This window comes from Camelus bactrianus, chromosome 9 (assembly GCF_048773025.1).
Source record: "Camelus bactrianus isolate YW-2024 breed Bactrian camel chromosome 9, ASM4877302v1, whole genome shotgun sequence".
Taxonomy (NCBI): Eukaryota; Metazoa; Chordata; class Mammalia; order Artiodactyla; family Camelidae; genus Camelus; species Camelus bactrianus.
Genome location: NC_133547.1, coordinates 28860246 through 28875939, shown reverse-complemented (window position 1 = coordinate 28875939; position 15694 = coordinate 28860246). Strand labels below are relative to the sequence as shown.

General features: G+C 39.8%; 1 protein-coding gene across 2 annotated transcripts in view; it reads left to right on the top strand.

The window, feature by feature from the left end:
* ARHGAP29 (Rho GTPase activating protein 29) overlaps positions 1–6456 on the top strand; it is a 67178-nt gene extending 60722 nt beyond the window's left edge. For both annotated transcript variants that reach the window (XM_074369994.1, XM_074369993.1), the window contains exons 20-23: positions 80–312; positions 1520–1850; positions 1983–2091; positions 4338–6456. In XM_074369994.1, the coding sequence (XP_074226095.1) occupies positions 80–312; positions 1520–1850; positions 1983–2091; positions 4338–5227 (1563 nt within the window). In that variant the 3' untranslated portion in view covers positions 5228–6456. The remainder of the gene's footprint in view (positions 1–79; positions 313–1519; positions 1851–1982; positions 2092–4337) is intronic.
* The last annotated feature ends 9238 nt before the right edge of the window (positions 6457–15694 follow it).

The window sequence follows — 15694 nt, the reverse complement described above, 5'->3', positions numbered from 1 at the left end:
CAGTAGCTATTCAGTAGATTATTTAAACAGGGGAAAGAATGGACAGAATGATACTCCTATTGTCATTTTATTTCTTTAGCTCCCGGAACCATTTATTTTATTCCGATTGTATAAGGAATTTATAGACCTTGCTGTAGAGATCCTACGTGTAAATGAAGAACAAGAGACAAGAAAGGACAACCTCGAGGACAAAAAATGCCCAAGTACATGTATAGAAATAAACCGAATTCTTCTAAAAAGCAAGGACCTTCTAAGACAATTGCCAGCGTCAAATTTTAATAGCCTTCATTACCTCATAGTCCATCTTAAGCGGTAAGAACTTTGAATAAGGCAAGCATCCGTTAATAGGTGGATAATTGATCAGTTTCTTGGTTTTGCTTTTTTGGTTTTTTTAAATTGTAAAATACACAGAACATAAATTTAACCATTTTAATGATTTTTAAGTGTACAGTTCAGTGGTATTAAGTAGCTTCATGTTGCTGTGGTATTGTTTTTACTTTGAACATTCCATTTCTCTAGTATGTGTTAGGGAAAGGGGGGCATTAAATACAGGTTCATGCAACCAGCATCTTTCCCTCAGATGCCTCCTACGTGCCAGGCTCTGGCTGGGGAAATGAGGACAAACATGTGAGGTTTCTCTCGTCTTCTGTGCCTGTCAGCTCGAGGGGAGGCCTGCGCACGTGTGCGGTGCAGCGGCCCTAGTCTTCTGATGGAGCTGCGCTCAACATGCAGAGGAGGATGGGGGGTGGTTCTCACGTGGATCAGAGAAAGTAGTCTTGAACCAGACTTGAAGAGTTCAGTCACGGCTTGGTGACAGAGACTGTACAAAAGAGTATTCCAGGCAGAGGCTAACAGACACAGAGACATAAGAGATCGTTTTGCATTTGGGGAAGTGTAAGTAACTCGGTTAGGCTGGGACTGGGCAAGCGGCAGCCCAGAGTGAGCTCGGCGGAGTCCTGGCAAAGCCGTGCGTACCTGGCGGGTGACTTGCCTGTCTCTTTCTGTGCTCACGAAAGGGTTTGAGCCAGGAATTTGACACACTCAGGTTTGCCTGCTAGGTCTTTCTGTCAGCAATATGGAGAGCAGATTGAAGGAGGGGGCTTTATTTCAACTCCGATCTCCTTGAATAGTCAGAAATAAAAGGTGATGAGAGCTTGAAGTAGGGCCAGAGCAATGGGAGTGGCAACAGAGTACAGAGACCTTTAGGATCAGTGAGGCTTGAGGACTAGATAGAAAGTTTCCAGCGTGAGGACCTGGGAGGATGTACTGTGTATATACTAAGATGGGTGCAGCTTTTAGGATATTTTTTATTTCTGTTGATAAAACTGTAGTGATTCCTTCACTTACTTGAATTTAATCGTAATACTGTGAAACCCAATTTGGTGGGTGGTCAGTATTTAATCAAATAAATATATCCTTTTCCTAGACTTCTGCAGCCCAGTTCTTCTCCACCCTTCCCCACCTGTAGTAACCTACCGTCACGGAAGTCTAACACAGCTTTATGTGTTTGGCTTCGCAGAGTTGTCGATCATGCAGAAGAAAACAAAATGAACTCCAGAAACTTGGGGGTGATATTTGGACCAAGTCTCGTGAGGCCGAGACCCACAGCTGCTCCCATCAGCATCTCGTCTCTGGCTGAGTACTCCAATCAAGCGCGGCTGGTTGAGTTCCTCATCACCTACTCACAGAAGATCTTCGACGGCTCCCTGCGGCCGCAGGACGTAGCTGCAGGTGGTGCAGGTGGCGCTGCACCTCAGATTGAGCAAGGCCCTCTTCTGAAGCCTCTGTTGTCACCAGAAGAAAAAGATCCGGAGCATTCTGTGAAGTCACTCTTCTTTTCTTCAAAGGAAGTGAGTTTTGACTTTTATGGAGTTGTGTTGGAACTTTGTAATGTTTGTTACTAACAAGTTAAAAATACTTGAACTGTTTATTTTGAGATGTGTTTGTGTTCTTCAAGCTTAAAATTTTGCTTCCATCAACAGGATAACAATACTGCAGACAGTGAAAGCAGAATTTTTGAATCTGCTACATCATTTGAGGAATCAGAACGAAGGCAAAATGCGTTAGAAAAATGTGATGCATGTCTCATTGGTGAGTGGCCATGTGAAAATGCATGTTTGTTGACTTAAAACTGTCCCAGTAAACCATGGTTAAAAGCCAAGGTGAGTGGAGTGGAGAGGAGTCAGGGAAGGACGCGTCGTTAGTAGATGGGTCTCTCTGCCAGCCATTTCGGAAGCTGCCTTCTGGTGTGCCTTGCATTTAAGCAAGTGTTACTCTCTATACTGGTCCTTACAGAAAGACATCTTGGAGTTCAGAGGTGTTTCTGTGCTCGTTCTGAAATTTTCTTTGTTTCCATTTTTGCCGTCTGAGTCACGGCCGAAGTGTGTTGAGCAGTGTGATGATTCGTTAGGATCTCCTGTTACTACAGATCATTGTGTTGATCTAACTGTTCACAAGGTGTCAACGAGACTTCTAAAATTCAAAAAATGTAGACTCCCAAACTTCAAAAAATTTTTTTCAAGTGCGTTTTCCTGTCACCTGCCTTTCACACATTAAGCACACATATCTGTCTGTCTTTTTTATTTCCTTGCCTGTAGTCACTTTATTCACTGTATGATCATTTTGGTTGTAGTGACTGGGAGCTGCCCATTGTGGAAAGGCTTCCTTCCACTTGTTACTGTAATTCTGTACTTCACTAGAGCCAACTTCCGATTTTTAAGTGCAGCCATATATGTGAAATTTGATGTATAATGAGGTATCAGTGATCGCAGCCTGACAGGGTCTAAACAGTAAGGGAGCTAATAACGTTCACTGGGTACCTGCCTGCTCTGCGCTGAGCACTCTGCTTGCTGTTTGATGCCATTTATCTGATTTGATCTTCGTAACAGCTCTGTGCTGTGAAGTGGGTGGTGTTAGCCCCGTTCAACCCATAGACTAGAAGCCTGAGAGAGTTTAATAATGTCAAAGGTCATGCCCTAGTAAATCATTCAGTTTGAACCTATGTTTGCCATTATTTCACTGTTCCATGACCTAGGGCTCCCAATTAGGAATCGTAATAAAAATGTGTCATTTTTTGAGTGCTTAGTAAATAGTAGGTAATTCTAAGCACTTTTCATGATTAGGTCATCTAGGCCACACATCATCATAGATGGAACTATGTTTCCTTTCTGACAGTTGGAGACACTGAGGGACAGTGAGATTGTCTCACCCAGGGCGAAAGGGGGAGAGCTGAGCTAAACCCGGCCACTGGGCTTCCGAGCTGCACTCCTAGCCATCGCACTACAAATTTTTCCCCAAGAACTCAAGAATGCACTTTGGTTGGCATCTACAGCCCCGCGGCAATGTGTCAGGCCCCTTAGAGTGCTCCATCCAGGCAGGGAAGGACCTGGGAAAGCAAACAAGAGGGCGTTGCCCTGGACGCCAGGGAAGAGAGGTCCACAGTCTCAAGGAGGAGGAAGGTCAGATGAGATGATGACTCTCAAGTGACTGATGGGCTCCTGCCTGCAGACCGCTGCCTGAGACATGTGGGAGGAGGACCTGGCGACAGGGAGGAGGCCTGCATGCTGTGCTTGGGGCCCTGCTGAAACTCAAAGGCAGGGTGGTGCCACGGCTCAGAGTTGTTTTTTTTTAGCAGTAAAAGGAGTGTGAGCAGAGAGCCGGAATTTTCCAGAAATGGGAATTTTTTGGGGGGAGATACAGCAAAAAGAGACAGGGTTTGAAGGAGCCTAGGGTTCTAGTTTGAGAAAACAGTTAATGGGGAGAATGGCATTTTTTACTTAATACAGAACTGTCTGATCTTAATAGGACGGGATGACACTTACTAGTTGATCAGATAAGCACATCACAAGGCATCTACTCTGGTTTGCTCTCGCTGTGGGTTGAGTGTAACTGAAAAGCATAGTAAATTGGCAAAAGCCTTGGGATTTAGGGCACAGTTGCATGTGGTTGGTGTGTGAATTGGTGTCGCTTTTCCGGGGGTACCACGCAAGTATCTGCCTGTTGAAATGGCAGCCCTTTCGCCCAGCAAACCCCTGTTCACGCGCAGCACATAAAAAGAAGCCACTTCAGCAAGTGTGTTTTTTTTTCACTAACTTGCAGTGAGTTTTGTAGCTATTTATTACATTGATTTAAATAAATAGGAATTCTAACATTTTTATTCAAAGTGTGACTTTAATATTTTATGACTATTTAACTCCTCTGCATAGAAAACGGAGAATAACTTGGGAAAAATATATGGAGACCCCTGTTCTGAGCGGTTGTTTACGTATAACTCAGACTCTTGTTGACCATGTGCCGCCATGAAGTTTGATTTTTAAATAAATCTTTTCCTTTTTCAGACAACAAAGTGCGTTTGCTTGTAGACCAAGAGCTTGAATCAGCATCACAAAAGGTGGAAGATGTTTGTAAAACCTCCAGGCCACTTACTCTGAAATCCCACAGGGAGACAAACGGTGTTGAGAGGCACACTCCACGGACCAAGGTCAGACCTGTAAGTTTGCCTGTCGACAGACTGCTGCTGCTTGCAAGCCCTCCTAACGAGAGGAGTGGCAGAAATACGGGAAATACAAATTCAGACAAGTTTTGCAAGAATCCTTCCTTTGATGGAGTTAATAGGAAAGACCCAACTACTGTTTGCTCCAAATCTGATGGCTTGAATCAGCAGACTCTACAAAAAGCTCGGGAGAAACAGTACGAACAGAATGACCTGACTGCAAAGACTGCACTGATCGCGCCCGGTGCATTCCAGGAAAGAGGAGGGACGGCCAGCAGCAGCAGGCTGCCGGGGGACCACCCCGTCAGCACCGCCCAGCCCAGCAAGCCATACGCAGAACCCTTCAGGCCAGCACGACAGGTGGCCGAGAGACGGTCCTCGGACTCAGGCCCTCCTGCTCCCGTCAGAGCACCCAGGACACTGCAGCCCCAGCACTGGACGACGTTTTATAAACCACGTGTTCCCACCGGTGGCGGGAGAGGGGACGAGGAGAAACCTGTGACACCCTCGGCAGCCACGCCCCCGGGCACAGCTCCCGCCCCGCAGGAGCACGTGCTGAAACCAGGGCCAGACTCGGAGAGGCCGCCGGCGAGCCCCGCGCAGCCGGCGGGCGAGCCCAGGGACGCGGCCGAGGCACGCGACGTGTCTGGCGCGCACCCCGCGTGCCCGAGACCGCGGCTGAAACGGATGCAGCAGTTAGAAGACCTGGAAGATGAAATCCCACAGTTTGTGTAGGGTTGTCAGAATTCTGTGTTTCTTTTTCCGTCGCTTTGTGATACTGTGTTTGTTTTCTGGAAGAAATTTTTGACAGGGCCCCTTTCGTACAGGATTGCCAAATCATGGATTTTGCCTCTTGTCCCGGTAGCATGTGATCCCGTGTTGGTTATGTTGAACGGTGGAAAGCTTTGATAGGGTCCCGTCTCTGCCTCGCTGGAATTGTATGTACTTTTGAAGTTGTGAATAAATAGACAGACTCGTGTTTTTTAAAGTTCAGTTCATTTTCCCCGTTAAATGGTCCATTTAAGTGCATCCCTAATGCAGCGCTCAACTAATAGGTGCAATTGAGGGAAATCAGCTTTATTTTTTTGAAGTGAAACTATGTGCTTATTTATAAAAGGAGTGTTTCTGAGTGCAAGTGCCTGAAAGATCTCTGTTTGGTATGATTGTTTTTTTCACACAGTTTGTAGTGTATCTTTGACCATTTGTGCTTTTAGGGTATGTATGTAAACTTTCATTTTTCAATTTGCAATTCACTTAACTTTTTAACATTCACATAGTGGCCAAAAGGCTTACAAATCTGCATTAATTACATTTTAATTAATTGTTAGATTTTACATGTGGTAGTCAGTTGAATTGTACAGGGAAAATGCACTTAACCATGTTTCTAAATTGTGTAGTTCAGTCATATCTTATTTGGCTTTAGATATTATACATTTAATAGTTTTTCACTTCCTGGCTTTGTTCTGCATAAACTTTTGTTGTTCAACAGTTGTGAACCGTTTGGTGTTTTATATAATAGTCCAAAAATGTTTTAAAATTCAGTCCATTTCCTCTTAATATTACCTGGGTTTAAAAAAAAAAAAAAACTTTTCCTTTTGTATGAAATGTTTTATGTATGAATAATTTTATGTACTTTTTCCACCTGAATTTATAACCATTGACAATGTATGTTTCATCTGAATCGTGCAAAGATTTATTTAAGTTGATTCTAAGAGTATAATTCAATAAGCCTCATTGTTTGGAATTTGAGAGGAGGTGTAGATGATTGGATATATTTCATATACAAAATTCCCAATTTTAGAACTAATGCAGTTCTGTTCTTTTCTTGGTTTTGTCATTTTGCCTAAAGTAGGATATAAAAGGGACAAGAAAGAGCCTTTTTGTATGTGTGAATTATATTTGTAACAAATGCTTTTATATGACCATGTTATACTTGATAAAAATATATATATTATATATATTAACCTGTTAAATTATTGCAAGTTCTTGTGGGTTCTCTGAAATTGTTGCCTCTTAGGGTGTGAGACTTGAAGGTTTATTAACCACTGGCTTAGTGATCAATGCTTGAGGCTCCTATGTCCCTTGACTACAACATGGATTTTATGGGAAGCTGTTACATAGTTTTATGTGACATTAAGGACTAGGGAGAAAGAATAATCCCGCCCTTTTGGGCTGGAACCTTGTTTTTAGTCCTCATTGTAAAAAAAAAAAAAACATAAAAAAAAATTGGTACAAAAACCTGAAAAGAAATTAAGAGCAAACATTTATTGAGCCCTTTCTGCATGCCATGAACTCTGCTAAGTTCCATATACATTATTTCATTTCAGGTTTACAGCAGGGAAGGTAAGTACCTTATTCCTGTGTAACAGGTAAGGAAACTGATCCTCAGTTAAATGATGTGTTCTCAGTTGCACAGGTGTGACAGCTGGAGTCAAGTCTCAAATCCAGGACTGTCAGATTCTGATGTAACATTAGTGCTCTTAATGGCTGTGTAATTACTAAGTAATATCCAGTAGGGTTTAACAGAAAATGTGCCTTTTTAAAAATTTAATGGTGTTAAATACGTGTAACATAAAATTTATCACTTGACCAGGGTTGAAGTGTACAGTTCAGTGGCATTAAGTACATTCACATTGTCCTGCAACCATGACTTCTGTCTGTGTCCAGAACTTTCTCATCCTTCTATGGAACCTCGAAAATGTATTTTTAAACTCTCTTAGTTTTCTTTTAATGTTTGAGACAACCTAAAGAATATTTCATAATCAAACGGCCTCTCTGTTTCCCCTCAGTGAGCGCTCCACTTTGGGGTCCTTTCTGCTGTCAGTCTGTGGGTGCTTTCTGGTTTCCTGGGACATAAAGCAAGTAACTCTTGAGAAGGTGTTGCTGTTTGTAGAGCACCCACAGGGTGTGCTGTGCCAGGTAATGTGGTGGCAGTCACTGATCAGGAAGGCGTTCTATGTCACGTGGAAAGAACGTGAGCCAAGGGATGGGGCAATAGTGGGATCCTGTCAGAGCTGCCGGTCCACCAGAAAACTTCAAGCTCCCAAGCAGTTGTTTGTGAAGGGTCGGCCATAACTTCCCCACACGGGCTTGTTTTATGTGCTGAGAACTTAGTTAGAATTGATGAGTATTTAAAATTACTTTGGGTGTGCCTTAGGCAAGATACATGTATTTCTGACAAGTTACAGTCACTGTAATTCTCTGGGTTTTTTCTTTCCTAGAGGCAGGAAATTGTTTCTGTGTTGATACGATTTTATACGTAGACGATTGAGTAACATCTAGATTTTAGCAAAGTTGCTCCATTCACCACCAGTGTGCAGAAGTCACTTGTATGGGTGTGTATCAGCAACTAACAGAAAATGAAAAGTTTTAAAAAGATCCTTAAACAAGAGCATAAAAAATTTGAAGCACCTAAGAATAAATCTAGCAAAATAGACACAAAATCTTCATGGAGGAAATTTTAGACTATATCAAGAGGCATTCAAGGAGATTTTAAATAAATGGAGTACTGTGTTTTACATGGACTGGAAGCCGCAATATTGTAAAGATGTTCATGTGCTTTATATTTATTTATAAATTCAGTGTGATCCCATCCAACATAATTTTTGAGCCACTTGAAAGTTGCAGACATGATGCCTCATTAACCCTACTTTAGTGATACTTCCTTAATACTCCTACATAACCGTGGTATGACCATCAAAGTCAGATTTAACATTGACGTGTAATACCTAATCCACAGACCGTATTCAGATTCTACTGATTGCCCCAACCACGTTCCTCTCTGCTGCAGCAGCCCAGTTCAGGGTTCCATCTTCTTCAGTGAGAAACAGTTTCAGTCTTTTCTTTCATGACTTTGACACTTTTGAACAGTACTTTGTAGAATATCCCTCAGTTTGGGTTCATCTAACGTTTCCTCATGATTAGATTCAGGGTATACATTTTTGTTTCTGGAAATATGACAGAAATGATGCCATGTTTTCACTGTGTCATACCAGGAAATGCACTGTGCTGGACTGTCCCCTTCCTGATAATACTAACTTTGACCTCTCGGTTAGGATAGCATCTATCAGGTTTCTCTGTTGTAAAGTTAATAAAAAGAACTTTGTGAGGAGTCTTCGAGACTCTGTAAATGTCCTGTTTCTCATCAAATTGTCAGTCAGTTTGAGTCCACTGACGCTTCTTGCCTGAATCCGTTACTACTGTTTTGGTTGCCCAATGGTGAGTTCTTCCTTTCTGATGCTTTGATTGACACTCTACTTGTCCCTACTTGTTCCTTCTCCCTTTATTTGTTTATTCATTTCTATTAATACGGACTGGTGGATTCCTGCTTTATTCAGTAAGTTACAATATATTACTATCATTTACTTTGATACTGAACATTTCCCAGACTTCGTCTACGGGAGTCTCTTCAAGCTTGCATCTATGTCCTTTTGACTTTTTTGAGCTCTTGATTTTTCTGATTTGTCGGCACATCAAGGTGTCCCACGCTTGTCTTGTACTTTCCCCTGACCCAGCCATGTGTCCAAGGAGCCCTGGTTCCTGTCAATGGGAAGCAGTATATGGAAACCAAGAGCTGAGAAGTACTCACTGCTCCTGGTAAGTCATTGGTTCTAAGCCCTACTGGTGGATAGATTAAAGAAATACTTGTGAGTATACACATCCACAAGCATACATCTGTATGCATCTCTGTAGGTACATTTAAATTGATACCCTTGAGCTCACCTTGATACCTTCATTTCTAATTCAGTGCTTCAGAATTTAGTCTTTCCCTTTTCATGTTTATAACTCCTTTCTCTCATAGTGAGAAGCCTGGCTCCTATAATCCTAAATATATCATTTGCCTACTCTTTCTTTATGTTTCCAACCTCCTGACAATGCCAACTGCTGCATTGACCCACCAGCCTCATATATGTCAAAGGAGTCCTCAGCCATTGCTGCACTGGTCACGACCACACTGCTCCCTAACGTACCACTCAGAATCCTAGGAGGACCAGGCCAGCTGAATCCTTGACCCCAGCGGTGTCAGCCCTGACCACGCCATTTTAATCCTAGATCCTGGCCATCTGGCTGAATTGACCCCAGTGTAAAGGGAGGTATGGGACAAATTCATGATCTTTTGATAAAGAGCAATTCTTAAACATTTGATTATTGAATTTACTAGGAAAAAATTAAGTGAGCAATTATACCTATTTATCAGGAATACCTAAACACTATATATTTATGAAATATATAGAAAGTTTTGAATTATGACTTTGCTGTCTCTTTTTTTGTCTCAGTTCTAATAGCTTCAAGTGAATGTAAGACATTAATACTTCCTGTAATAACTAAACCATATTGCATATCATGCTGTTCTTCAGTGCCTTACAGTCAACCAGCATAATTACTCTGCGTACATTAAATTAGCACACTTTTCAGAGGATAGAGTAAAAAAGACTAATTGTCCATGTTTCTGAGTTACAAGTTTTATTTGGATTCTTTGTCAGCTTTCAAATGAACAACAAATAAATAATAGCCATACATCACATGGAAACCTGTCTCAGGTTTCTGGATGTGGTCCTGCCCCTTCACTGTAGGATATTATGTCTTCCTTATAGTGTTGAAAGAATTGGAAAGAAGAGATGGTGTAGCAATGTGAATAGACCAGTGAGTTTTTCATTATCTAGGGAGTGCCAATTAAGCAAATATGGCCCTGAAATTTAAAAATCAGGACATAGACTAAGTGTGGTAAGATCTTAGTTACAACCGTAGGCACAGAGCCTGATGGATGATAGTTGCTGTCTGCTAAATTAATTATCTTTATCTCATTTCATTTTACATCAGAAATCTGCTTTTTGAGATCTATGTCCAATGAAATCCAAACTTTTTTATATCTAGTTATTCAACATTGTGAGAGTTAATCTAGTCAATTGCCAGTCAAATCAGAATGCACTGTGGTTCAGCACAGGAGAAAGCAGTGAACCTATGAATTCTCCATCCACAAGTGTAGATACATACGTAATAATTCAGATTCAGTGAGAGTTTTAAATGCTTTTTTTGTTTTCATTGGCTCATAAATGCAGAAGTGTATAAAAATATATGTAGCATACAAAGAATAATTATAAAATGAACTCCCATTAGCCCTCAGTCCCCTTAATAGAGTGTGAAGAAGCCAGCAGCGCGCCCCAATCGGATCGCGTGGCGCTCTCCCCCTCCACTCCTGGGTGTGACTGCTATCTTGAATTCTATGTTAACCATTCCTTGGTTTAAAAAAAAAAAAAATCGCTACCTGTGTGTTACTTAGTTTTGCCTGGTTTTGATGCTTTTACAAGTGGAATCATGTTTGATCCTTTTGTGGCTGGCCGGCTTTCATCCAACATGTTCTGGGGATCAATCCACGTAGATGTTTGTAGCTGCAAACATATTTTTCCTTTTTTTTTCTTTAACTACTGTAAAGTATTCTTGTGGTAAATATACTACAATTTAGTAGTCATCTTACCGTTGATAGACATTTAGGTTGCTTCTAATTTTTCATCACTATGAACAATGCTGCATTGAAAACTTAATATTTACTTTTTCTTTCTATCACTTAAAATTGTTTTGTGCTGGTTATGCCATTTAATTGTTACTGAGGCAGGTATTCTTAACTGCTTTTTTCAGACAAACAGCCTTCCAAGAGGTTAATAAATTACTATAATTTATATAGCTAGTAAGAAAGGGTAGTAGGATTTGAGCCCAGTTGTCTTTATTATAAGTTCTATCATTTCTAAATTATTTCATCTTCAGTTTTTTCAACCAGAGGCTTTCATAAATTGTGTACTTTCAGGCTGTATTTTTTTCTTTCTAGTTGCTAGGATACTGAAGTTTAGGGTTATCATATCCCAACTCCAAGATCATTTGCTCTGTGTGTGTGTGTGTGTGTGTGTGAGAGAGAGAGAGAGAGAGAGAGTTTATTCATTTAGTTGAAACCAGTGCATCTAAAGTTGCTACAGTTTTCCTGGGTCATAGTGAGTTTTGTAGGTTAAACTTTGCTGGTGAGAGAACAACAGAGCAGACTACAGAATAAAAAAACAACTCTACCCCCTCTACACTCTATCTCAAAAGAACAGTTTGGAAAATAATGCTATAATGGAGAGCTCTTAAAGATTGTATGCAGAGACAATGGAGTTTGCATGAGACCTCTTAGCTTCTGCTTATAACCAGGGAAAGAGCCAGCAATCCAGGTGACAAAGAGGCCCTGAATTAAGCTACTGGCTGTGGGGATGGTGACCTAAATTCCAGTTTATTTTTAGGAGCATAACTGACAGGGATTAGTGACCCATCGTGAATGTGCAGTTGATGAAGGTTGAGGGTGGGCTTTGGCAGGATGGGGAAAGACATGCTTCACCTGGAAGCCAGTACATAACAGCTCTCCTCAAACAACGAAAGTGAAAACAAATAATTAAAGTTAATACCTTACTTGCTCCTTCAGGAGAATGAGGCTGCATGACTGGGAGTTAAACAGAGGTAGATTTTCAGTACACTCTAAGGAAGTCATTTATGATTCAATTTTTTTTAAATAGGATGCATTATCTTGTGATTTGGTGAATTCCCCCAAACTGGAAAGGTGTTCAAGGCAAAAACAAATTACCTCCTACTGGGATTGTTATTAGAGAGGAAATTGGGCTAGACGATCTGTAAAATCTTTTCAAGCTCTGTTGATGATTCTATAACCTTGAATTTAAAGTGAAGGAAGTGTTCCTTGGTGGTGCAAATCCTGAAATTATTGCCTTGAGCAATTTCAGTATTTTCATTATGTCGCTGTTTTTGATGTCAGCAAGGAGGCATTTAAACCTCACTACCTAAAGGACATTGTTCAAGTGCTAGGGGAAAACATGTTAACCCAAAATTCTATGTAGAATTAAAACGTCTCTATTTTAGTGAATAGAGTGAAAAATAGATGTTTTTGAAACAAAAAAGGGAATTAGTCATCAGCAGGCCTGCGTTAGTTGAAATTCTATAGAGAGGTCTTTAGACAGAAGGAAAATGATCCCAGATGTATGTACAGAAATGCAGGAAAGAATGAAGACCTATAGGAAAGGTGAATATAAATGATTATTCTACTGTTACTAAAAAATACTAGTAATGTGGAGTACAAGATTTATGTAGAGTTCAAATGCACAGCAATAATGGAAGAGGCAAAAATGGAAGTATAAGTTTCTAGCATTATCAAGGAGGTGTTGAACATAATGATTTGAATTAAGTTTAGTCCAGATGTGTGCTGTAGTATCAAAAAGAATGGTAGAAGGAGAGGAAAATGAAATATTTGTAAATCCCAAAAAAAGAAAACACAGAAGAAAAAAAGGTAAATGGAACAGTGGATCAAATAGAAAACAAATAGATGACAGATATAAAAGCACCCAGATCAGTGGTTACAGTAAATGGAAAAGGACTAAACAAGTAATAAACTATGTTATCAGACTAGGGAACAAAGTAAAACCTATGTACAGCCTGTTTACAAGAGGCTTATCTTAGCTGCACGGAAAGTACAAGGATGAAGAAAGGAAAACTGTACAGCTACTGATGACAGCGTGACAGCGCTGCAGTGAAGTCAGACAAAATGTGCGCATCAACGAAGCACTGCTGGAGACAGACAGAGATTCTGTAATGATAGACGTCCACCTCCTGGAAAGATGTTATCATTTTTAATAACATTGTTTCAGATGTATAAAACAAAAATAGACAACTAAAAGGGAAAGTGGGCAAATTCACAACCATAGAGTTACTTTAACATACATCCAACAAAAAAAGACCAAAAGGAAAACCAAAAAAGTAATAAAAAGACCTGAAGAACAGTTAACAAACTTGGCCTAGTAGACACGTAGGGAACACTGTCAACATGACAGAATTCATATCTCAGTTAAGCCCGTATTTAAAATTTACCCAAACTGACAATAAGCAGGCTGCAAGGAAAGGTCCAGAACATTTCAGAGAATTGAAATAATTCAAAATATGCTCTCTGACCTCAGGAAAATTATGCTAGAAATAAGTAACAGAAGATAACTAGAAAATCCTCAAGTGCCTGGAAATTAAACAGAACACACTTCTACAGAACCCATGGATCAAAGAAGAAATAACAAACGTTAGGAAATATTTTAAGCTGAATGATAATGAAGATGTACCATATCAAAAATTGTGGGCTGCAACTAAAGCAGTGCTTAGAAATTTATAGACTTAACCACATTTACTATAAAAGCTGAAAGGTTAAAATCAATTAAACTTCATCTCAAGAGGCAAGAATAGTAAATCAAACCTAAAGAACATAGGAAAAAGGAAATGATAAAGATTAGAAATATGTGAAAGGGGGCGGGGGGTGGGAAGAGACAGACTGGGATTTCAAAATTGTAGAATAGATAAACAAGATTATACTGTATAGCACAGGGAAATACATACAAGATCTTATGGTAGCTCAGAAAAAAATGTGACTATATATATGTTCATGTAAAACTGAAAAATTGTGCTCTACACTGGAATTTGACACAACATTGTAAAATGATTATAAATCAATAAAAAATGTTTAAAAAAAAGCAAAGCTAAAGAAAAAATAAAGCTAAAAAATTGGTTCTTTGAAAAGTTTAATTGATATACCCCTCGTAAGACATCAATAAAAGAGACAAAAGTCACATTAGGAATGAGGATGAGGATATCTTTAGAGGCACTGCAAACACTGAAGAGGCGTAATGATACAGTGAACAACTTAACGTCAATTTGAAAATCTGAATAAGGGCAAATTCCTCAAAAAAATTTAACTGACAAATAGGAAATCTGGAGAGTTTCCTCTATTAATGAAAATGAATCAGTTATTAAGTTTTTCCACAAAAAACAAAAAAATATAAATCCTTACTAGTGAATTCTTTCAAACATTTAAGGAATAAATTACCCCAATTTTATATAAAATCTTCCAGTAAATAAAAAAAGGGAACACTTCCAAACTTTCTAAGTCCATCTAACTTAACTGTGATACCATAACCTGAACAGGACATCACAGTATATAGAAAAGAAATGTGCAATATATAAAAAGGGTAACATATCACTACCACATGAGGTTACCTTTCCATGTATGCAAATGTGGCTTAACATTTGAAAAAGTCAACGCAAGTTGCCACCTTAATTTTTTAAAGGGAGAGAAATACCTCAATAGATGCAAATTGAAAAAAGGATTTAACGAAATTCAACAGTCACTCATGATAAAAAAAAAATCTGTAGCAAACTATGACTAGACCTTCCCTAAGCTGATAGAAACCCAGTGTACAGCCCATATATTTAGTGGTAAAATATTGAAATTTTTGCCCCTTAGGTGGGAACTATACAAGGATGCCTGCAATCCCTACTTCTGCTCAACATTACACTAGAGATTCTAGCCATGCAATAAACTGGGGGCGGGGGGCGCAGGGGCAGGAATAAAAGGCAGTTAAGATTAAAAAGGGAGAAATAAAACAGCCATTTGTCTGCAGATGAGAAAATCCAAAAGAATCTACCAACTGATGGAATTAGTAGGTAAACTGAACAACCTGCTTATCAGTTCAGTACTCAAAAGTCATTAATACTTATATATCAACACCAAATAGAAAATGGAATTTAAAATAACATCAAAACATCAATGAGCTAGGAAATCTGAGGGATATGTAGAGATGTTTATCTATACACTGAAATACACAAAATATTTTTATATAGATTAAAGGACTAAACAAACAGAAGGATATGCCACTTTTGTGGATTGAAAGATTCAATATTGTAAAGATAGTTCAACCCAGTCTTCTTTAATCTTGTTAATTTTTTTACAAATGTGCTTTAAGGTGCTTTGATAAAGCCAGTCTCATGACCGTCAGAGAGGTAGACTAGGTGCTTTACGCGTGCCCTTGGTGGCTCCAAAGAGGATAACTTGCCATAAAATACACAGCCAGCAGGAGAAGATGGCTAAGAAGCTTATTCTGGTTATTCACTGAGTAAGTACCCGAACCCATGAGATTCTGACTTGGACGTCTTTGTTTCTCCTCCACTTCTCCACCAAAGGCTGCTCCAGCCTGTTCCTCCCAGCTACCCTCCTTCCTCCTAGGATCTTGGCACTGTGGGAGATACATTATAGAATTTAACCTACCCCAAAGTCCAAGGCCTTTTCTAGGGGGGGTGCAGGGGGAGGTTCTATATATTACAGAAATTTTATTCGTTTTAAAAAGCCCTTGAATT